The sequence below is a fragment of the Maylandia zebra genome, linkage group LG14 (genome assembly GCF_041146795.1).
Source record: "Maylandia zebra isolate NMK-2024a linkage group LG14, Mzebra_GT3a, whole genome shotgun sequence".
In the NCBI taxonomy this organism is placed as follows: Eukaryota; Metazoa; Chordata; class Actinopteri; order Cichliformes; family Cichlidae; genus Maylandia; species Maylandia zebra.
Genome location: NC_135180.1, coordinates 22,404,535 through 22,429,735, shown reverse-complemented (window position 1 = coordinate 22,429,735; position 25,201 = coordinate 22,404,535). Strand labels below are relative to the sequence as shown.

The 25,201-nt window shown below is 40.5% G+C and overlaps 1 protein-coding gene across 1 annotated transcript; it reads right to left on the bottom strand.

Annotated features, from left to right (window-relative positions):
- Positions 1–11,383: 11,383 nt before the first annotated feature.
- Positions 11,384–18,392, bottom strand: LOC106674583 (protein FAM98A). The gene is made up of 8 exons (XM_076892033.1): positions 18,357–18,392; positions 16,588–16,687; positions 15,827–15,952; positions 15,480–15,736; positions 15,307–15,382; positions 15,108–15,274; positions 11,944–12,090; positions 11,384–11,839 (listed from the first exon to the last, which is right to left on the bottom strand). The coding sequence occupies exons 1-8, from the start codon at positions 18,390–18,392 to the stop codon at positions 11,684–11,686; spliced, it is 1,065 nt and encodes a 354-aa protein (XP_076748148.1). The 3' UTR covers positions 11,384–11,683.
- Between the last annotated feature and the right edge of the window lie 6,809 nt (positions 18,393–25,201).

The following is a 25,201-nucleotide window of genomic DNA, read 5'->3' as shown; positions in this document are numbered from 1 at the left end:
ACGAATCTTATGGATACACACTAAATGAAACAATAGTGTGCATGACTCCAGATCCTGATCCCTCATCCTAATATGGTCCCAACATAGCAACAGCAATAAAGCAAATGTTGAGGCTTCAAAATACAAAGTCCATAAACCAATGGCTGACGTGGGTTTTATCATAAGGGTGATAAATATACAGATTTCAGTCTGTCTCAGAGATTTGATGTTCATTTACCTGCAGATGCCCTATACGTGCCTGCTCCATGGTTTTTCACAACATTTTGCACATCACTATTTAATACAGGAAGTAGGTGAACTAAAACAAGTCATCTTTCTTTGTGAGAGGACCATATTAATGAAACAAACCTCAATGACATCATAGGGATCCCTAAAGATGCTCCTGCTGCTTCTCTTCCTCCTCATCCTAAGCTTCCTTCTCCTTGTCCTCAGCTTACATCCAATTGTAATTCAATCTAATTGTGTTTCTCCCCCTCCTCTTCCTCATTTTGTTGGACCTGTGAACACAGTTAATGTGACTCTGGATTCATTTGTGCAAACAAGAAAAATCTACAGCTTTTTGGTCAGACGTGCTCTTGTGATTTAAGCCGGGTAGAGTAGATTTATGTGTTGATGCTACCTGCTTCAGCTCTGGCTGCTGAGTGATATTTACACCCTGGCTGGATTACAAACTTTAACCATGTGCTGAACTTTGGCCCAGCGTTGATACCTCTTGTTAGTATAACGACCTCTTCTTAGCTTGTATGTATGATGTATGATGGTGGATAAATGAAATATACAAAAAAATTAACTATATTACAAAAGAACATCTATCTTGGAAACATCAAATGACCGGAGCATAACTTGTCAACTAGTCCGAAACTAAGTTATGCAGGAACAGTCAAAGACACACCTTCTCATGTCACATTTCTATTCATTTCTATATAATTCGATTAGACAATAAAGAGTTATCTAATCTAATCTAATTATTCATTCAAAACTCTAATGCATAGCTGTATTTTATACAGCTCATACAGAATTCAAAGTACAGGTTCATGTGAGTAATGTACGGCTCAGATCTACAGAATTTCAGAGTTTCTAGAGCAGACACAGAGCTCACGTCACAACAGGCTTCAGGCGCCATATTAGCGACTTTAACAATATATTAAATTTTAATTTCGGTCTAGCTGACATTAGGTTATGTACGCAGCACGCAATTGAACCACATATTTTAGAAGCCAAAGGTTCAAATTAGGGGTAGGGGTGTGTGTGTGTGTGTGTGTGTGGGGGGGGGGGGGGTTAGGGTCTTTAGGCTTTCCCCCCCCACCCCTGCCACCAGTATATTTTTAAGCAGATATTTCTAACTTTTATTTGAATATTCAGTTTCCTACCATCTTCTCTTAAAGGGTAATTGCCAGGTATCCCGCCCTCCCCCTTCGCACACACATGCACACAAAGAAAACACACAGTATAATTCACAGCCTCGTTATAGTGAGTAAATATTTATGCCATTTACACCATCAAACTTAGATTGCTAAGGATGAAGAACCTTTTGTTCTTTAAAGAACCATTTGTAATAGCTGAAGAACCATCCACAAAATAAAAAGGTTCTTTGACGTATGATGGTTCTTTAAAGAACCATGAAGACATCTGAAGAACCATTTAAGAACCATAATTTTTCTGAGTGCAGGGTTGGGGTCAGGGAACGGTGTCATGAAGTACTGCCTGCATGCATAACCCCTGTCTCCAAGGAGAATCCCATTGTAGGCCCCTGTGTAATGGAGAAATGCTGTTATGTTAGGCCCAAAATAAGTATGAAATATCAAAATAAGTCTCTTTTTCTTACCACGCTCAAATAATGTGCATAACCCTGACTCTGAAAATTCTTGAGTCATGCACTGATCCGGGCCATTTAGCTTCCACATTTGTGATATGGCACATAGAGTCACACACCATCTAAGAGACACTCCTTTTCATTATATATTACCATCTAAAATATTAGTATTACTCACCTGCACATTTATACTGTGAACCCCCTTTCGATTGACAAAATCCCCTTCATTGGGGCCTGGGGGGGGGCCTTGATCGCAATGTGTGTGCAGTCTATGGTACTAATCACATTAGGGAATCCTGCGTACAATCGAGCTATAGTTACAGACATAGGTCATGATTTCATCACATTCAGTATCGAATTTAATGTACCTGCAATAGGAAAAAAGCCCTGTTTGACAACCTGTGGTCTTAAGTGGCTTGGAAAAACCACAAACACACCCAGGAAATGCTTGAGTACCAGGTATACTTTGTGAATGGAACGGCAGACAGCACTTTTGCCAATGTTCTCTGCGTCTCCAACAGCGTACTGAAACGTGCCACTCGCAAAGAAACGCAAGGCAATGCACACAGTTTGTGCAGTTGTTAATGCCCGACTACGGTGAGTCGAACTCTTAACATAGGGATCCAACAAGTTGGTTAAGTAAATAATACCCTCACGGGAAAATCGATATCTCTCTATGAGCACACTGTCGCGCTGAGCTAAAGAATCCTGTCTATCCCGCAATATACGCTGAATTCTGAAAACTCTCCATATCAATCTTGCACCTTCCGCAATGGGTTGCTCGCGTACAAACGGACAGGACATGGCTGCGACCGACTTCCCAAATCCACCTTCGCTTTTATAGCCGTGGTCTCTCATCTTGATTACATGAAGTAATTTACTATTACTACTCTAAAATATGAATTACATCTGAAATAATCAAATACATGAAATAGAATGATTAATAGTACATTTCCCTTTTTTTAGGAAATGACCTGTATGTATCTGTATGAAATCAATAAAAAATTCAAATACTGCATTATCTTTAGTTACATTGATAATATTTATTTATGGAAAAAAAGTGGAAAAATATCGCTGTTGCTTTCGTATAAATGAAGCGGACATACCTGAGTGGCCGTGATCTAATCTTGTTTACATAAAGTAAACCTGCTCCCGAGCAGGTTTACGCTTACGGATCTGTTGCTATGACAGTAAGTCCCGGATGAGCTTCGGAGAACCGAACGATCCAAGATCACGCGAAATCGTCAACAATCAAATCCAGCTAACTTACTTAGCGAGGTACGAAGAACGGACCCCTGGTCTAGTTTCTCAAGTTGTATGTAGCATAACGAGGCCAGAAGTCATCCGGTTGTTCAGTGATGACGCGACGAATCCTACTTCCGGGTCTAAAGTAGTCTGCGTTTAATATGGCTTTTGTGTTGTTAACATGTTTAATGTTATGTATTTTCTTCTATTTGATCTCAAAAAGCTCCTAAAACAGTCAGTGATCCCTGTTGACCTCCCTCGGCTTTTATTACCACTAATCATTTATTTAAGCTCAGTCTTTAAAACCTTAGGATGTAACTACAGCCCAGCCTATGCAGCAGTATATGAATGACTAACCTCGTATTGTGGATGGATTATCTCAGTTGTTCTCCTGGCTGAAGTTTGGTCCTTTTACAGCATCCTGCCATGCGATTACATTTGTTCCTGACCACCGAGAACACTCACGTTAACTTTTATCGAGTGGAAAAAAAGTTAGCTTGTGTATATTATGCTAACATAGCTGTGTCGCTAGCGGTCACGTAGCACATCATTATATACCAGCTAGCCCAACTTCAGTAACCCTACAAACGTCACTGCTGTTTAGTTTTCTGTCTTCATTTATGCTGGAAGTGATAGCAGAGCTGTAAGTTTTAATTTGTTTCCAAAACCCCGCAGTCAGGACATGCTATATTGTGTTTAGATAGAAGCTAGCGAGCTAACTCCCTGCTAACTTCTAACTCCGTTAAATGTCATAAATTCCGTTTTCATGGATGCCTGGATGTTAAACTCAATTCTTACACCTGGTAGAGCAGAACGCTGATCATTTTATTAAAGATGAAAGACTTTAGACAGTTTTTCAACTCTCAGTAATGCCATAGTGATCGTTTGATATATGGACCTGCAGCGGAGTTTAGACCCAGACACGGCTAGTGACGTCAGACTGAACAACCGGATAGTCAAGTTGGGGGTGTTTGTCAGGATTAAAGCCACAAAATACAGTCAAGGAAAAGGATCAACACATGATTAAATAATCAAAGGCTTAGTGATGTTTGGAGGCCATTGCTTGGTGTGGAAGAGGAAATGGAGAGCTGCAAACTGAATCCTTTTGAGAATTTTATAAACCTCATATACTGTATATTAAGGCTGCTGACTGGTTGCCTGTCCCCTTAATCCCGGTAATGATCTTTATTAATTCCTGCACATCCGTCATGCCTTTTTACTGACATTTGAGCTCCAGGCACTGATATTGTATTAGTTATTGAATATCAGTGCCTTTACCCTTTGATATCCTTGATCCACAGTTTTCCCAGAAAATAAAGAAATTACAAAACAGCTTGTAAAACATTTCCAGGGCAATTATTTTTAAATTCAAAATAAGAAAGACTTGATTTTCACAGTGTACAACTTTGAGGGAGTATATTATTGATTTCGAGAAATACCATGAACCTGGTATTCATTCGTGGAAGCTGGAACTTTCCATTTAATGCCATTCTGAAGTTATGGAAAGACAAGCTCCTATAAACAAAGTCAAAAGGCTTTTACTCTGAAATGCAAAACGAGATTGATTTGAGATTGAGATGTTACCACTGTAGAGGTTGTGTATGGTTTGCATGAACTCCAATTACTTAGTGGAAACAGTAATTGTCCTGTTAACAGCATCTGCGTTTAATTATTAAAAGTACCAAATAAACAATTATAATTACGATATTGACGTGATAAAACTGTGGGGTTGTATACTGTCAATGTAGAGTGAAATGATCTTGTGGAAACAACAACTTTGCTTTTAATGGGATTCTGAAGTCAGTGAAAGAGTGGGTCATACATGGGCAATTTCAACGGGCCATTACTTTGAAAGGCAAAATAAAGGCGACTTGAAATTGACTTGATATCCCGGTGATAGTGTACACTGTTGATCTTGAGTGAAATTATCCCGTGGAAACAGCAATTTTCATTTTTAAAACATTCTGAAATAATTGAAAGAGTATATCACATATGAGCAAATTCGATGGGCCATTAATTTGAAAGGCAAAATCAAACCAACTTGAAATTTACATGGTTTTGCTGTCGGGTTGGATAATGTTGATCTAAAGTGGAATTACCCTGTGGAAACAGCATATTTCAATTTAAGAGCATTTTGAAATCGTTAAAAAGAGTATATCTCGTATGGTCAATTTGAAAAGTCTTTTATACTGGAAAGCAAAATCAGCCTGACTCAAAATTGATATAGTATCATAGTGGAGTTGGATACTTTTGATCTAACATGGATTCATCCTGTGGAAACAGCAAATTTCAATTTAAGAGCATTTCAAAATCATTAAAAGAGTAGGTCGTCTACGGGCAATTTGAAAAGGCTTTTTTTTGGAAGGCAAAATCAGAGTGACTTGATCTTGACATGGTATCACTGTGGGGTTGGATACTGTTGATCTAAAGTGGAATTATCCTGTGGAAACATGAACTTTTCATTTAAGAGCATTTTGAATCTGTTAAATGAGTAAGTCATATATGGGGAGTTTCAATGGGCCATTACTTTGAAAAGCAAAATCAGAATGACTTGAAATTGATATGGTAACATTGCAAGGTTGGATACTATTGATCTAAAGTGGAATTACCCTGTGGAAACAGAAATTTTCAATTTTAGAGCATTTTGAATTCGTTCCAAGGGAAGTCATATATGGGCAATTTGAAAAGGCTTTTATTTTGGAAGGCAAAATCAGACTGATTTTACAGTTACTGGTTCTGTAACTGGTACATATATATATATATATATATGTATATATGTATATGTATATATATATATTAGGGGTGCAACGATATTCGTATCGATATTGAACCGTTCGATACAGTGCTTTCGGTTCGGTACGCATATGTATCGAACAATACAACATTTGTAATTTATTTTATCAACTTTCCTTCTGATGATGCTGTCTGTGTGGAGCGCTCAGTGAATCTGCGTTCGATTACTCCGCCTAGGCTGCACTGTCGAGCGCAGATCCACTGAGCGCTCCACACAGACAGCATAGTCAGAAGGAAGAGCACAGGGCAAGCTAGCGTGACAGAAGTTAAGCTCTCCTTGCAACATGGCAAATTGAACCTCCCGCACCCTCATTCAGATCTGGCGTTTGGAATTATTTTGGTTTTCATGTGACGTATGACCCTGAAGGTAAGCGCTCATGGACTAAAGTAAAACAGTATGTTGGATGTGCCACGCAATGCTCAATTACATGGGTGGGAGCTAGCGTGTTAGCGCAGTTAGCTCGTTAACGTGTTGGCTGTCTAGCTCCATGCACAGGGCTATCAGGGGTAGCTCGTTAACGGAGATTTGCCGTGTTGTGGCGTTAAGGTTATTTCAACGAGATTAACCTGAAAGCACTAGTGGGAACACAACGAATATGACTTCACATTTACCCTAGTGCAAAGACAAAAACAACAAGCATGCATGCTACAAACTTTACCCGAGTCACTTAGACAGCCGTTAGCACAGGATTCTCCTTATGGGGACCTGATATGTTTAATATGCTGCTGAGAATATAGCCCAGAAGAAGCGGATAGTATAGCTTTTATTTTGGAAAGAGACATTTCTCTGTAATAAACTCTCTTTTCCAAAGATGAGTGATTCCTCAATCAGATACAGGGCTCGCAAAATCGCTAGCTCGACGTCCTGGGGCTAGCGATTTTTCCAGTCGGGCTACCAAAATCTATCTCTGCCCTGCCCGTCGGCCTATCGTAGGAAGGAAAAATATATGTCAATGCTTTTGCATTCTTTCGGAAATGTAGCTGGGTAATTATGTCATTGGCATCGGTGAGCCACTGTCAATATGTGACATATTGAAATCGCGTTTGAATTTGCGCTTGTTTTTTGCTTTCACTTTGCAATCGTGCGAACTGTGTATAGAGAGCGACAGTACTGATCTGTGAGTGATGATAATTTGTGCACCAATTCCTCTGACATCGTCTTATTAATCGTTAGCTTATATGCAAACATGACAAGTGAAATCTCCCGCAGCAAGCTTAAACATGTGAGAGGTTGATCGCGCAGAGAATCGCTGAGCTTATGTGAGTGCGTGTGTAAAAGCAGCAGGATATATATTAGTTCTGCTGAGCCAAATAAGACAGGTCAGGGTGAAGAAGTGACAGCCAAAGAAAAGCTTACCACAAAACGGAGAAGTTATGACAAATCAGACTATAAGGCAAAAAGAAAGTGCAGCTTTATGGTTTCAATGACAAAATAATTTCTGTGGCTGCGATATGATGAGCTAAATAACCAGGGCTGCACATAAGTGGTCCGCAGGTGCGCATTCGCTGTCAAAATAAAAAACACGCACAAGGGTTAGGGTTAAATTTAAAAACTGTACTTTTGAGTTAAAATATATATTTATAATTTTAATAAATGACAAATTAAAAAGGCATGAACATTTTTTTGTATCGAAAAAATATCGAACCGTGACACCAAAGTATCGAACCGAACCGTGAATTTTGTGTATCGTTGCACCCCTAATTAATTAATTAATTAATTAATTAATTAATTAATAAATAAAAGCAGCTGGATAGCGTAGTGGTTAGACTACACGCCTTTGGAACAGAGGATCGCAAGTTCGATTCCTGCCTGGGGCGTCTGTATCCAGTAAGGGTCCTAAGGCTAGACCCCCTATGCTAAGCGAGCCTACCGCAGACATGAGCGAGACAGATAAATATGAAGGCATGCCGGCTCGGACGTCGCCCGGATCAACAAGGTCCGCGTCAGGTGTTGAGGAACCAGGGCACCCTGACGAAAAGTGGGCTACTGGAACAAGAAGGCATCGGTGGGCAAGGGACGAAAACAGGGCGTTGTTGGAATGCTACTACGCAAGTAACCCCGGCGGAAGGGGCTACATGAATAGGATGAGGGACCTATGGATTCTTCGATACCCAACATCCACAATGACGGCGAAACAACTAGTAGCTCAGTGTTCCAACATTCGAAAGAAGGGACTGCTCTCACAGCTCTCACAAATGCTACGGCAAGGAGGAGTCAGGACGCCAGGTCAGGGGGGAGATATCATCACCCCCACCCGAGATTGGGTACATAGCCCCAAGTGCGATAGGAGAAGGATCGTTGAGTGCGAGAGGAACTGACCTGAAAAATAGGATCATGGCCAAGCTTGAAACCTGGATCCCCCGTAGCCGGTTACCAAGATTACGTGAAGTACCCTCAGAAGGTCTGCTAGATGATGTTAATGCTCTGTCCCCACTGCTGTTCTGCATAGGCCTGAACCCCCTCAGTGAGATCATTAACAAGACTGGCTACGGATACCGACTACGGAACGGAGCAGTTGTCAGCCACCTCCTGTACATGGATGACATCAAGCTGTATGCCAAGAGTGAACGAGACATCGATTCACTGATCCACACTACCAGGCTATACAGCAATGACATTGGAATGTCGTTCGGACTGGAGAAGTGTAATCGGATGGTAACAAAGAGAGGGAAGGTAGTCAGAACTGAGGCAACATTGCAGACATAGAGGACAGTTACAAGTACTTGGGGATCCCGCAGGCGAATGGGAACCATGAAGAGGCCGCTAGAAAAGCTGCAGCCACCAAGTACCTGCAGAGGGTCAGGCAAGTCCTGAGGAGTCAGCTGAATGGTAAGAACAAGATCCGGGCCATCAACACGTACGCCCTGCCCGTGATCAGGTACCCTGCTGGGGTAATAGGCTGGCCAAAGGAGGAGATAGAAGCCACTGACATAAAGACAAGAAAGCTCCTTACCATGCATGGAGGGTTTCACCCCAAGTCCAGCACCCTGAGGCTGTACGCTAAGCGGAAGGAAGGGGGCCGGGGACTGGTGAGTGTCAGCACCACAGTCCAGGATGAGACAACGAACATCCAAGAATACATTGGGAAGATGGCCCCAACTGACCGAGTGCTCAGTGAATACCTCAGGCAGCAGAAACCCAAGAAAGAGGAGGGAGACGAGGAACCATCATGGAAGGACAGGCCCCTGCACGGTATGTACCACCGGCAGATAGAGGAGGTGGCTGATATCCAGAAATCCTACCAGTGGCTGGACAAAGCTGGACTGAAAGACAGCACAGAGGCACTAATCATGGCAGCACAAGAACAAGCTCTGAGCACAAGATCCATAGAGGCTGGGGTCTATCACACCAGGCAAGACCCCAGGTGCAGGCTGTGTAAAGATGCCCCAGAGACAATCCAGCACATAACAGCAGGGTGCAAGATGCTAGCAGGCAAGGCATACATGGAACGCCATAACCAAGTGGCCGGCATAGTGTACAGGAACATCTGTGCCGAGTATAACCTGGAAGTCCCGAGGTCAAAATGGGAGATGCCCCCAAGGGTGGTGGAGAATGACCGAGCTAAGATCCTGTGGGACTTCCAGATACAGACGGACAAAATGGTGGTGGTAGACAAACAGAAGAAGACGGCCGTAGTGATCGATGTAGCGGTTCCAAATGACAGCAATATCAGGAAGAAGGAACACGAGAAGCTGGAGAAATACCAAGGGCTCAGAGAAGAGCTCGAGAGGATGTGGAGGGTGAAGGTAACGGTGGTCCCCGTGGTAATCGGAGCACTAGGTGCGGTGACTCCCAAGCTAGGCGAGTGGCTCCAGCAGATCCCGGGAATAACATCGGAGATCTCTGTCCAGAAGAGCGCAGTCCTGGGAACAGCTAAGATACTGCGCAGGACCCTCAAGCTCCCAGGCCTCTGGTAGAGGACCCGAGCTTGAAGGATAAACCGCCCGCAGGGGCGTGCTGGGTGTATATATATATATATATATATATATATATATATATACATACATACATACTGCATAAGGTTTAAATAAGAACTTTAAATAAGAAGAAAATAAGTGTTATTTAAATAAGTGTGTTATTTAAATAAGAAGAAAATAACACATTTAAACGCATGTGTGTCATAAAATAAGTTAATTATTGTTTGCATGTGATTTAGTTTCTCTAAATTAGATATCATCCATGAATCTTCATGTCTCCTCCTGCCTGGCAACTCTATCTTCAGCATACACTAGCCCTCCTCTTCACATGTCCAAACCTTTTCAGCCTTGCCTCTCTAACTTTGTCTCCAGCTGCTGAACACAAGCTGTCCCTCTGAAACAATCACGTCTAATCTTGTCAATTTTGGTTACTCCCAATTAAAATCGGAAGTTCAACTCTGCCCCACATGTTGTGTCCATCACTGCAGAACAGTGGAAAGAAATCAGAAGCTCTTTAGCAAAGTATATATTTGCATCTTTCACCCCTATTCTCAAAACTTGTATGGTGTCCAATAACTGGAGATAATTGATCTGAATTTCAGGTGCAGGACCACACCTCATGCACTGGTATATGCCTCCAGCGCCACAAGCTGTTCTTCTCTCCTTTTTTCCCAATTCAGTCACTTCTCATTAGATCTGCCTGGGATCCGCTGCCAGTCCCCTCTGAGGCCGTTCCCAAACCACAGCTTCAATTTGTGCTTTCTCAATCTGCTGTTATCAAACTGAAATAAGGATGTGGTCCCAGTTTGTTAAAAGCAATTCATAATCTTAAATTGATCAAGATGTTCTTTGCATCAGCCGTTACTTCAGTATTCCTAGAAGTCCTTTCTCATCCAATTTCAGACTGTAACCACTTTCTCATGGTTGTTTTTTTTTTTTTTTTGAAAATTCAAGAGGCCTTTTTGTCCAGGCTCTGAATCAACAGAGAAGATGTTAAAATAACATTTCCTAAAGTTCACAGGTACATAATCTAATCCATAACTATCTGCAGATTTCAGATGGTTGAGGGTGGAGTTTCAGATAATAAAACAATTGAAACTGTTGTTTATTAAACTGGTGTACAAGATTTTGAAATCATTTCAATACATCACTGTGGACTACTAGAACTTCTGGTCAAAATGAGCTTTACCTTAGCACAACTTTGGGTTTGGCAAGATCAAAATTAAACATTGAAACCAGTTTATTCCAAATATATTTAAGATAATTAATATTTGGATGATCTTTTCCTTCTTTAGGCAATTTAGACTTTGAAGTGGAAACACTGGCACTAGAGAGATGACTCAATGCTGTAACAAGGAGCTCTCTCAGGGGGAAGGGAGTCTTGGTTAATGTGTAACAATAAAACAACATTCTTAGATATTCAAAGTCACCCTTCAGTTTTTTAAGATGTAAGTGAGGCTTTTTCATTCCACATAAACATGTTTGCTATCTTGTGAAATCACCTAAAAAAGGCAAGGGGAACTCTTGTCTCCAAAATGTGAAGTGAGCATAAAATATTCATGCAATAATCCTTAAAAGATGCTTTATGTAAATTGCACAAAATACCAACAGATGTGTGTTTCAGAGGTTTATTCTTAAACAAACTTACTGATAAATGTGGAAAGCCAACATTTTTTCCATTTTCTGCTCTTTTACCAAAATATCTGGTCATGTACCAGTACTTCATTGCTTTTATAGAAATGTACACAATCTGGTATGTGCATGACTTATAACTATAAAATATACACAGATTTATAACTACAAAATTATATATAGCACTTCCCAATCGTAGTTTACCTCGCAACAAGGATTTCAATAAAGCAAAATGATCGCTTATTTCTTAAATTGATAAGTAAGGCCAAAAAGACGGACAAGTTAATCTTTTTTCCCTTTCTTCTTCTTATGCTTATGAGATTGTCCGCCTCCTCGTCCCCCTCGGTTGCCTTTCGAGCTTCTCCCTGTCCATGCTGGCATAGGAGGCTCAATTTCCCCAGGTCGTCCTCCTCTGTCTGGTACACTGCCGATCAACATCTAGTGACACCAGAAAAAAAACAACAAAAAGAAAAAGAAAATGCTTACTTAGCTGGAGTCAGAGGCATCTTCATTAAGGATCACAGACACGTTCATGATTGTACCTTGTAAACAGAGGTGCTTGTTCCAGCTTTGACCGGGTCAATGAAGGACTGATCCTCTCTGGCAGCGAGCAGCAGAGATGGAGACACTTGGGAAGAGCCGATGAGGGACGCAAGATTAGGCGCCGAAGCCAGCGCAGCACTGCGCTCCTGTAAATAAATGATGGACTGAATGGAGATGTCTGACATTCATCTTCTGCGTCACCAGCACATGCTCTGACGATGGCCTAAAGCCGACTGACATAAAAGTAGTGTGTTGCAGTTCAGTCAGACCACACGATGTCAGTGTTGTCCTAATAACACCGTGATCTTGCAGACAGTAACAGACATATACTGTATATAAAGATTCAACATAGCTAGAGCTGGGCGATAGAACGATAACGATATGTATTGCGAAATAACTTTTTCTCGATAGAAAAATTAAACTATTGCGATAGGCCTCATCTCTCTTGTCCTCTTAAAAAAAAAAGAAGAACAGCCAATCAAAATTAAGTAGCGCAGAGCCGAACCAATCACAGCCGCAGCGTCACGTCACGTGACATGTTACGTACAGCACAAGTGCCAAGCCGCACATGTGTATTTGTTTGGGAAGCAGCCAGCCGCCGTGCCGCCCGGGTAATGGAGGAAATGAGTGTGCTGACTAGAGAAAAATCAACCGAGAGCGTGACCGAAGGTTACCGAAGAGAAAACAGATGATGGTTCCAATGCCGGAGAGATTGTCGAACGGAAGAGCCACAGAAGTTCCGTAGTGTGAAGGTATTTCTGCCATTTCAAGTCTGACAAAAAACAGAGTAGTAAATTGTGTCGAAAACAGAGTAGTAAATTGTGCCGAAAGCAAGTCTGGAAATACAATAAGCCGGTGCATGCTCAATCTCTGACTGAAAGCGCTAATTTGTCATTCGGCTTTTGTCAGACTAAAGTAACTGTTAAAACTGTTTGAAAAGCTAAGCTATACAACAAGGAGAGAGTGAGAATTTCCTTTTAGTTCTCAGTTTATTTGATATTGACAAAAGTTACTAAATTTTGTCTGTTCTTCTGTAAAACAAACTAAGATTTATTTTTAGAATTAATATTTTGTTTCTAAGTGGAATTGACAATTTAGTAGTCTGTTTCGTTTGTTCTATTTTGATACTTAAACGCTTTAGCAACTGCGTTTTGTGTACTTTGCAATATTTGCCTTTATTTATCTGAAAAAGTCTCATGTTCCTTAAGTACATCTACCCTGTTGAACTTATTATGGGAAATAAATATTTAAATCAAAACAAGCTGCTGATTATTTCACATTTTACTTGTGAGCAATGGCACATTTAAATCTTACAAATATAGTTATTTGGCTTATATCGTGATAGATATCGTTATCGACTGAAATGAAAAAAACATATCGTGATATGAAAAAATCCTATATCGCCCAGCTCTAAACATAGCCTATAGGTCTAAAGAGTGAAGTAAAACTACATTTTTTTTCTCCTAATGGGAAATCCTCTGTTTGCAAGACGACATTAGACAAATGGGTTCTCACTAAATTTATGAACCTTCCTAATGAATTTATCATCTCAGTCAGCAGTTTTAAGTCCTATTTACTGCAGCATGGCGTTGATTTTATCAATTACGGCACCAAGTAGGATTTAAAAAAAGAGAAAGATGATGAATCAGGGAATGCCTAACTTGCAATCACTCCTGCATGAACACAAATCCACCCTCCTTCAGTTTGAAGATGAAAATGATGACAGTCAAAATCTCAGATTGAGGCTTCAGATGTGCTGCTCATCTTCTTTATTACATACACTCTACTTGTTACAGGTGTTAGAGAAGGCAGGGTTCTCATGCATTTTGGAGATATTTGATGCAGATGCAAATGAAGAACCGCCACTCATTTTGTGCATTAAATAAACTTCAGAGTGCTGCTTAGTGTCTTCACAAATGTTACTCTAACCTGGGTTTCTTCATTCTCAGTCACATTAAAGTGGACCTATTCCGTGCCATATTTTCTGTTGTATTAATTCTCATATTTAAACAGTCAAAGTTTCAAATGAGGTAAGCATATGAACAAGTAATCCCTGCAAACTAAACATTTAGGCTTCAGACTACACTAAACGCTCAGTTTCAAACACTTCTTTACTACTCTTGCATTCAACTGATATCAGACGGTAAAGACACCCTTAAAATGGTCATCTCGTGGATACGTGCTGTATTCCATTTTCAGTGAGAAGTTGGAAATTTCAAGTTTGCAGCTGGAATTTTCAGCTAAAACCCTGAATCAAGTTGGACTTCCCACGTAAAAAGTCAGAGACATCACACCAACCCTACCTTTGTAATCCGAGGTGGCAGCGGTGAGAACTTGTAATCTTTACAACCAGTGTTCTGTATTTGTGACTGCTAAATAAACCATACACGTGGTACTGACCAGGCTCTCTGTGCTGAGGTGCCATTTTTAAGCACAGTAAATAAATGAATAATCATTATGTTATACTCCACACACTGCCTGGAAGCCTGCCATGGGGTTTACTTGGTACGAAATCACTCGCAGCTCCAAAATCTGACTTCCGATGTAAAAGCTCCACCTGCTGTTCAAAGCTTCTGTTTGCGAGGGGCACCCAAGTAGAAGAAATCTGCCTTATGCTTAATTTATGCTACCAAGGTTGTGTCAGTATTTGCCTCTGGAGACGGGTTTTTAAACCACCATTGCAATCGAACAAAATCTCAACTGTGCAGTGCCCCATGTGGAAGACACTGTGCATCAGTTAAATGCTGATTGGTTGAAAAGTGGGCCGGAATAAGGAACAGCAGAGTTCACCAGAAGTGGAAAAAATACATTATGAAAAGCTGAGGAAGGGGCTACAGTGCACACTTTTCATTGTTTTTAACATTCTGTTTCACTTCAGCTCTTTGCATGTTAGAACTTCGCTCTTGTCTGCAGCTGGCTGACAGACTGGCAATAGCACAGGCAAGAGCCACAAGAGCACAATTTTTATAGGGCCCACATCTGACAGGAGACGCCCTCTGCAGGTAGATGGGCAGTCCAAAGCTTCCTCATGCACTACCACTGCTGAACTAAGATTTTCTTATTAAAAGGGAATAGACTGAAGAGATGAACCAAGGCTCAGAGTAAAATAACCCAGCTAACAGGCAGGTAGGAGTTTATAAACAGAGTTATTTAACATTCCTACCTTTCGTTTTTCTCCCCATGCAAATGATTCAAGCGTAACCTGAAAGCGCGTGACCATCATTTGTCGCCGACGCCGATAGTCCTCGGACAGAATTTCATTCATTTTTTTCACTTGAAGCTGAGAAACAGGCAAAGATGTAAATGCCACATTAGAGTCACGGCTAAAGTCTTGAGAGCTGAAAACAGGCCTGGCAGCTTACCCACTGCTTTGAGGCTGGTGCTGAGAAGAGGTTTGGTCATGTCTCCACTTGGTAGGCGAGAAAGCCTCTCATTCACCTGCATTAAAGCAAATGTTTGTAAACTCCTCTTTCAGTGCTTCTCAGTCTGTATTCGCAATTTATTCATGGCTCAATCTCTGTTATTTCAAGCTTACCTCGTTCAAAACGTCCTCAAACCGAGAGGAGGCGTCCATGTTGAGAGCACGCAGAAGTAAAATCCATTCTGCTTGCATCTCTGCTTTCCTCCTGTTTTCACCCAAACCGTCATCGCCTTCGTTTTCCTCACAAAAGTCACGGCTCAGATCTTCAACTCGCTGCTCTTTTTCAGAGTCCGCTTCTGTCGCCCGCTCGTCAGGATGTGACTCTTTGTACTTGATAATGTGAGCTGCTTGCAATTCTGATACAAGGAACTCTGCAAGATGTGCAAAAGATCACTAAATCCACGAGCACTGCAATCATCTGTTCTTACTACAACAGTATCCACCACAGTCCTGTTTCTCACCAGCGACTTTGTTGAGAGTGGATGGGTCCAACACCTCGGAGGTCAGCACAGCGAGGGGAGAGGATATGTTTGATAGTACATTTTTCAGCTCTCCCGCCAGCAGCACATCACCTGACCCTCCTGAGTCTAAAAAAGGACAATTAAGCCAGTTTATTTAACACATTTCACTGCAAGTTGAGTCAGAAAGATCTGATTTTTTTCATGGCTTATATTTGTAACATAGTAACCATCAGTTTGTTTACCAAAGCATGTTTTGGTTGTAGTTATATAATGCACATAAATTACAGCTAATGTGAGGTGCATCTCAGTAGCTTCATATTAAATTAACTGCGGGTAAAATTATGAAAATGGTGTCACTATCCAAATGTTTCCAAATCCAAGTCTACTCAACATGCGAAGATGTTTTACTTTAGTAGAGCATCTGTCAACGTGTAAAAAATATCCTGTTATTTTTATTTATTTAAGGCATCTAAATTGGCTGTTCTGTAACTGGTTTGGTGAATTAATGTGGATGTTTTCAGAAAGGACTTGCATTTTGTTTTACATTACATAAAAAGTAAGGTCGATTCTTAAGCAGTTGCTTTGCTGAGTCGGCCCACTTGAGACCACAGTGACCCCTCTGCGTGAGACAGTAAAAAATCCACAATCCTGAGATGGTTTCCTCCTTCCTTGGGAGAATGTGCTGTATTAAAGGCAATGGTTAAACATGAAAAAGCCTCTCTCAAAGATTTATGAATGAAAATCTCAGGCCTGAGCCTCACCTCGTAGCTCCGGGCAGAGAGTCCTGAGCTCTGCGCACAGCCAGCTGAGCAGCGGACAGGGAAGCTCGTCACATCTGCACCGGGAGACGAGACCGGGTACCTGACCAGGAAGTAAGTGGAGGCGACAAATGAGATTACCTATTCACCTGTCAGGCGTATCGGCAAGTGTCATTATACGTCAAAAGCCCAGAAAGCAGGCAGAGAATAAGGTTTCTCTTCTCAAATTAAAGTTTCGTAACGACGAAAATCAAACATGTTAATCACCCCAGAGCTTTGATGGCTGAAACTGTCCCCGCGCTCCTCTCCACGAAGAAAAGATAAACATAAAAGTTATGGTAGTATTTACCATATTTTGGCACTGAACTGGGCTACACTGCGAATAATTAGATACATTTTATTTTTATTATATTATTTACATATTTGGCTTTAATTTGTCTGTGTAGCCTTATAAACACTGCGATGTCCAATTCATGACTTCTTGTTGTGAGATCCTTAAAGTACATTTTGAATGAATGGTTTGTTTGGCAGTAGTAATGACTGAAAGTCCCCTAACACAGATCCTTTTGGTCAGATATTTAACTTTACTTTTTGTTGTTGTGGTGATGATAATCATATGTTTGATAGCTTGACTCAAAGTACAGCGAGTCAAAATACGCTCACTTCCACTTCATTGCTTACACTTGTTCAGCTTCTTGTTATCAAAAATATCTAATCACCCAGTCACATGGCAGCAACTCAGTGCATTTAGGCATGTAGACATGGTCAAGACAGCCTGCTGAAGTTCAAGCTGAATTTCAGAATGGGGAAACGGGTGATTTTATATGACTTTAAACGTGGCATGGTTGTTGGTGTCAGATGGGATGGTCTTGAGTTTTTTCAAAAACTGCTTGATGTCAGAGGCCAGAGCAGAATGAACCGAAGCTGCATTAAAGCTAAAAGGAAAAGTAACTCCAGTTACCACTCGTCACAAGCAAGGTATGCAGAAGAGCATACCAGATACCATATATCAAACCTTGAAGCAGATATGCTACAGCAACAGAAGACGGGTAGTTTCAGCATTCGGCATAAACTCCATGTATCCATCCTGACTGTTGTATCATTGGTTCAGTCTGCTGGTTGTGCAGTGATGTGGGACATAATTTCTTGGCACATTTTGGGCCAGCTGAGTGTTTTTTGCTTTCAACTGGACAACCTGTTGAATCTATGCCACAAAAATGAAGGCAATTGTGAAAGCTAAGGGGCTCATATCCTATGCTAGCAAGGTACATCTAATAAAGTGGCAGGTGTGTGTAAATGTGTTATATAAAATTCAATCTCTGTTTTGGCAGTGCAGTTTTGCATTTATTATATTACAACACATCAGCGGTGGGAAATTTTAAGATGTCAGCCCAACCCGAGCCCTAACCCCAACCTGTCATCTCCACTGTGTATGATCAGATCATAACCTAACCTAGCATGGCTAACTTTAAGGCTGAACAGACGCTGACACTCTTGTGACGACTAAAATTCTCCCTCAGAATCCGATGGGTGCAGTGAACAAAAGCCAGAACAAAAGTTATAATTTCATGTTCTGAAAGCGAGTTCAAAGACATGAACATAAATTGGGTGTCCCAAATTCGATCTCTGGGTGGCAGTGTTGCATCATGATTTGCTCAAGTTAAGGTTGTTCACCTGTGCAGAGGAAACCTGCAAAATGTTAAAATAGTCGATTTTTAATATTTGATGTATCAAATTTTAAGTATAACCATTTAGTCTTTTAGTCAGTTCACAATGGGCTTCGGTAATGCACTGGTCTGCCTTATCATGGTTATAACCTGAAATAAATTATACATCAATTAGAGCGACGTGTCCTCACACCTGGTAACATTAAACACGCTGCCTGCTTCTGTTTACTGAGGGTAATTTAACTGTTTAAATAAAAAAAATATTATTCAAGTAACGTTTAACGTACTTTTAACACTACTGTAATACATTATTGTCAACATGCTGTTGAGTAAATCTTGTAATATCTTGATCTGTCCATTAAATTATCACTGTCTTATCTTAAGCAGGACTCTTTAGAAAATATGGTATAATATTAATGCTAAAAAAAAAAAGGTTTATTTTTAAAGAGAAAACTTAACACAAAATAATTTCCATGGACATCTTTCTTTTCAAAAGAATTTCATTTGAATTAGTCTTCACTATCACAGGGGTTCTGTAAGCACAATACGAGCTCCATTCTTAACAAAAAGCTTTATTTTTGAGGGTAAATACTCAGATCGTTCTGCAGATTTAATGAATGCAACCTTGTAATGGATGCTAGTTGTGTAATGGTATACCACCCTATCCACGTTCTGCATCAGCCTTTTTGATGCAAAGGTGAGCTGTTTGTGAATAACAAACTTAAGGCCCTTAAGGGTTGGAGTGCATATAAGAAAGAAAGCTCCAGTCACATAATGAGTATGGCTTAATTGTCGGTCCTCACGGTCAGAGTTGTGATCTCATAGGTGGACAACAAAAACTCCAGCACTGAAACCACACCTCAAAGAATACCCCTAGGAGATAATGATGCTTTTTTTCAGAAATATACAGGATTTAAATGTGTAAGGAATGTAATGTGAAATTCATTGCATGGTATGAAATGCACGGAACCCCAGCCTGTCTTGTCTGCAACACCTTCATCCAAAAAAGGTGAAACTGACTTTGGCATATGGTTTCTTAAAGAAATGACAGAAACAGATTATATTCATTTCATCTTTGTGAACTGACAAAATGTGTTGCCCCGTGATAGCTGGGTGCAGCTCAAACGGATGGCTGGACGGCTGACTTTTTGGTAACTTGGTAAGCTGGCTACATGAGTTTGTACATCCAGGATTTACACTGATTTTCTTTGAAGTTGTGAGGTGGGACTCCCCTGGCTTGCTTTACTTTTGATACAACCACTAAAAAACAGAAAATGCAGTCTGTAGCTTTGATGAGTTTATATTTATTGGAAGGTGTATTTACTTGTGCGAGGACAAATTTATATATTCATGTAAAAGAATAAAATTCAAATGTTGTTGATTGCCTGGCTGACACTGTACTTTTAAGCTGATACATCCTCTTTACTACTAGTATTTCCAGCTGATACAGTTGCAGCATAATTTTAAATGCTATTTGGACACATGACAAAATCTTGAGCGGGCTGACAGCCATCCAGTTTCACCTCAGACAGAGGCAGCCAGATGGGGAGGGGGAAACAGGGGAAGGGGGGTAGTGGTAGTGTTGTATTAAGTATCTGAAATGAAGAAGACAAGTCAAGTAGTCACGAAATAACTGCTGGTGTGCTCATAAATGATAAATTAATCGCATAATGCATTAGCCAGACAGTCATAAATGCACTGTGAGTTCTAGCCTAATCCCAGTCCTATATGGCTGACAGTAAAGGTTAACTGGGAGGTGAAAGAGAAATGCAGGATATGGAAAAGAGGAAAATACAGCAGCCAAGACAGGAAAAAAAGGAGTGAAGTGAATTGGTAAAACGCTGGATTTCTTCAGGCAGAGGTTGGACATAGTGCAGCTTTAGGCAGTCTATAATTCTTGTCAAGTTCCCAGATTCAATAACAAGATAGCACTCTCTGGCATCCACAGGTTCCTCTATTCAAAACTATCTTGAGGACAGGAGAGAAAGAGACCATTTAAAGCCTTCAGGGACACCAGTGAGATCCCATTTCTGCAGGCCAGGCTTTGCCCAAGTGTCTAATTCTAATTTCCTCTTTCACAGACTAAAGGAGTGTACGTCTATCTGCAGTTGCATAGCCCTATGGGAGAGATAGAGAAGAATAGTGAGTCTCGGAGTCTGGATCTGATGCTTGCATGTGTGTGAGAGGTGCTTTAAAAGCTGTGGATGTACGACGTGCAAGGGAGTGAGTGACTGGACTTTTGTAAGATTGAGAGAGTACGGGAAATGAGAGCTTTTGCCAGGAGAGGACAAGCTGATGGGGGATATACAACCGCTGAGAGAGGGAGAATTGTGGGGATATTAAGAAGTAGGTGGAAAGGCAAAAAATGGATGGAGATCAGAAACATTAAACATAAGGAGAGTTGACTGTTTTGGACATATTGTTGTCCAACTGGGGATAAGAAGTTAATATCAAGGGGAAATTCCACTGTATAACAAAAGTTAGACTTTTCTTTTTTTTATTCTAAGCATATCACACCACTTAAAAAGATGTGAACCCAACAACACCATTTCCAAATGAAAAAACAGAGGACGGTGTCCTCTGTGTAATGCCTCAAAGAGATAAAACTTGGAGTTGCTTCAACAGTAAACTTTTTTGCACATGTACTGTTGCATATTTACGACTGCTCTGCTTGGTTCAGAGCAGGGTTGATGCCCAGGTAGACAATGACACGCGACGTTCTTTTAAGGCACTGTGAATTCGCCAGACAGTCTTTTACTCTGTACTGACATGAGTTCAATTAGATGCCACACAGTATTTGATCTACATATGCTCGCGGTTTAATACGGAGTGCATCTGGATTTCAGAGATGTGGAAAAAGTGATGTGGTCACAAGAGTTATCCTTCACCCCTGAACAAGTAGCATACATGTGTGGAACAATGAAAGTCTGAATGCTTAGTCCAGCGAACATGCAAGTTATTCTGAGCGATCGCGTTCATCAGCATCAATATGCGACTATATCCGATACACATATTTAAAGTTCCGCTTTCTGTCATTTTATTCTAATTAACTATCCATATGTCTTATTCTGTAACTTTTAGGTTTTTACCCTAAAAACACAAGATTGTTTGAGTAACAGTATAAAGAATATAGGGCAGATTAGTATCATTTTCTGGTGTTGTGACAGCACTTATCGGCATCAGCCCCAAAAATCCAGAATCCATATATATTTATAGGCCAGCAGCAGCAATCTGCACATTTACTCAGTATACTGACACAGCTGTGAGAAGATATATGGCATAAACATATAGCCCATTAAGAGTTTTATATGTTTCAAGACAGCAAGCACAAACGAGATTAATTTTTCAGTTTTTCTCTTAACACTAGGCAAGGCAAGGCAAGTTTATTTGTATAGCACAATTCAACAACAAGGTGATTCAAAGTGCTTTACAGAGACATTAGAAACAAGAACAAATAAAAAGCATGATTTAAAATTGATTAAAACAAGCAAATAAACTAACTAACTAATTAACAAACAAACAAACAAACAAACAAACAACAGTATATAAAATCAAAACAGATAAAATCAGAACAGTAGATAAAATCAGTAGTTAAATGTAAGTTTTGAAATTTAAGCTTAAAGTGTGGATTTGGTGCTTTATTCAAATGCAGCTGAGAACAGGTGAGTCTTCAACCTGGATTTAAATAAACTGAGTGTTTCAGCTGATCTGAGGCTTTCTGGGAGTTTGTTCCAGATATAAGGAGCATAAAAGCTGAATGCAGCTTCTCCGTGTCTGGTTCTGACTCTGGGAACTGATAAAAAAACGGATCCAGATGACCTGAGGGATCTGGATGGTTCATACTGGGTCAGGAGGTCATTGATGTATTTTGGTCCTAAACCATTCAGAGCTTTATAGGCCAGCATCAGAACTTTAAAGTCTATCCTCTGACGGACAGGCAGCCAGTGTAAGGACCTCAGAGCTGGACTGATGTGGTCCACTTTTTTGGTCTTAGTGAGGACTCGAGCAGCAGAGTTCTGAATGAGCTGTAGTTGTCTGACTGATTTTTTAGGTAGACCTGTAAAGATGCTGTTACAGTAATCAAGCCTACTAAAGATGAATGCATGGACTAGTTTTTCCAGGTCCTGTTGAGACATCAGATCTTTTATCCTTGATATATTCTTGAGGTGATAGTAAGCTGACTTTGTTATTGTCTTAATGTGTTTTTCTAAGTTTAGGTCTGCATCCATCACTACACCCAAATTTCTCGCCTGGTTTGTGGTTTTTAGATGTATAGATTGAAGTTCTCTGGTGACCTGTAATCGTCTTTCTTTGGCGCCAAAGACTATTACCTCAGTTTTGTTTTTGTTTAGCTGGAGAAAATTGTGGCACAACCAGTCATTGATTTCCTCAATGCATTTACCAAGAGCCTGTACAGGGCCTTGGTCTCCTGGTGACATTGTGATATATATTTGTGTGTCATCTGCATAGCTGTGATAGTTTATTTTGTTGTTGTTTATAATCTGTGCCAGTGGGAGCATGTAGATGTTAAACAGAAGGGGTCCCAAGATGGAACCTTGGGGAACTCCACATGTGATACTTGTCTGCTCAGATGTGAAGTTACCTATTGATACAAAGTATTTCCTGTTTTCTACGTATGTTTTGAACCAGTTTAGTACAGTTCCTGAAAGACCTGTCCAGTTCTCCAGTCGTTTGAGTAATATGTTGTGGTCAACTGTATCAAATGCTGCACTGAGATCCAGTAAAACTAGGACTGACATTTTTCCACTGTCTGTATTCAGACATATGTCATTAAACACTTTGGTCAGAGCGGTTTCAGTGCTGTGGTTCTGTCTAAAACCTGACTGGAAGGCATCGTAGCAATTATTCTGTTTTAAGAAGTAACTGAGCTGTTGAGAAACTGCTTTTTCAATGATCTTACTTAAAAACGGGAGATTTGAGATCGGCCTGTAGTTGTTCATTTGTGTCTTGTCAAGATTGTCCTTTTTCAGTATAGGTTTGATTACAGCAGTTTTTAGTGATTCTGGAAACACACCTGATAATAAAGAAAAGTTGACGATCTGTAACAGGTCTGACTCTAAAGTCTTTGAGACCTTTTTGAAAAAACTTGTTGGCAGGACATCTAAACAGCAGGAGGAGGAGTTCAGTTGACCTAAGATGTCCTCCAGGTCTTTGCTGTTAATAGGTTGAAACTGTTTCATGGTGTTTAAACAGTTTTTTGGTGGACACAGTACATATCCTGGATCTGCTGTTGATGTACCAATTGCTTGTCTAATTTTTTGGATTTTTTCAGTGAAGAATTTGGCAAAGTCATTGCAGGCCATGGTCGAATGAAGTTCAGCTGCCACTGACACAGGAGGGTTTGTTAGCCTGTCAACTGTAGAAAATAAGACCCGAGCATTATGGCTGTTTTTAGTGATGATGTCAGAGAAGTAGGACCTCCTTGCATTCCTCAGTTGTAAATTATAATTGTGAAGTTTCTCTTTATAAATGTCATAATGAACCTGGAGGTTTGTTTTTCTCCATCTGCACTCAGCTTTCCTACACTCTCTTTTTTCATTTTTCACCAGTGTGGAGTTTCTCCATGGAGACTTTTTCCTTCCAGAGATAACCTTCACCTTAATGGGAGCAATAGTGTCCATTACATTTAACATGTTAGCATTGAAGCTATTGACGAGCTCATTGACTGACCCTCTGGACAGGTCAGGTGTTAATGGGAAGACCTGGTTAAAAATTGCACTACTGTGTTCAGTTATACACCGTTTTGTGATCACTGTTGTTGATATATTTGTGTGGGCTGAGATTTTACTTTCAAAGAAAACACAGTAATGATCAGACAGGCCCACATCAGACACAGTAACCTTTGAAATGCTCAGGCCTTTGGATATAAAGATATAAAAAGATGCACTTGTTGCTTTTCCACACTCTTGGCAATATTTGAATGTATCCTTAGCAATGAATTTGTAGGTACCACCCTCATGCCACTGCTTTTAGAAAACACGTAATGTCCTAAAATACCAACGTGACCGGCTAGTTTGTTAATACAGTTCAAGACAAGGACATCTGAAGAGCTGCAGCTTGATATTGTTTGCTGTTTGTTATTTGTTAATTATTTAATTGATATAATTACTAAGGTAACTAATAATTGTTTCACCTCTACTGCAGATCAGACAGAGATGAGTCCTGACAGCTGGCACATGGAAGCCATGAGTTTTACCGTGCACGTGGATTTTATAGTGTTCCCTTACTGTACATGCTTTGGTAATAATTTACATCTCGCCATGTCTATCTTAACATCTGCCACCTGACTTTAGTGTGCTTTCATCTTTGTTCGTGCGCTGCGTGTTCATACACCGGCGATTTTACAAAGTCAGTCGCACACGTGAAACATCAGATTAAACATAGACTCCTAGATATTAGCTGACACTCCCTTTTTTTTCATATGTTTTGTGCGCTTACTTTCTAGCTTTTCTTTGTGTTCTTTAAAAAATGAATAGTATTTATCCTGTCTTCTCCTTCTTTTATTCAGTGTGTGTGTGTGTGTGTGTCTGTTAGAGAAGAGTGTATGGTGCCTGGGGTGAAATCAGGCAGATAAAAGGCAGTGATGAGGTCTGGATCCTCAGCATCCTGACAGCTGTAGATTAAATTAAAGAACTTCTGACAAATCAAACAGATTCTCTCTCTATCTCTCCCTCTCTTTCTCTCCATCCCTCTCTTTCTCTCTCTTCACCCCTAGAGCCCTCATCAGGCAAGCTGGGTGCGGAACTTGAAACAAAATGGATTTCATCTTTAAGGGCTCGGGCAGGCTTTGAAACCGCACCAACTGCCGCCCCTACTTGTCCGTCTTTCTTTCTCTTTTGGATTTGTTGGCTTGCCTTTTTTTTTCCTGATACTTCAACAAACTTGAGCCATATTGTGACAGATAAAAGTAGAACATCAGTACTTCAAAC

What these genes read in the sequence shown, in the direction of transcription:
- LOC106674583 (XM_076892033.1), bottom strand. Translation starts at nt 18,392, where the DNA reads ATGATAAGGCAGACCAGTGCATTACCGAAGCCCATT. An exon ending in GTGCATTACCGAAGCCCATT is followed by an intron (nt 16,688 to 18,356) that starts GTGAACTGACTA and finishes CTTCCTGGTCAG; the next exon opens with GTACCCGGTCTCGTCTCCCG. An exon ending in CAAGCACCTCTGTTTACAAG is followed by an intron (nt 11,840 to 11,943) that starts GTACAATCATGA and finishes TGGTGTCACTAG; the next exon opens with ATGTTGATCGGCAGTGTACC.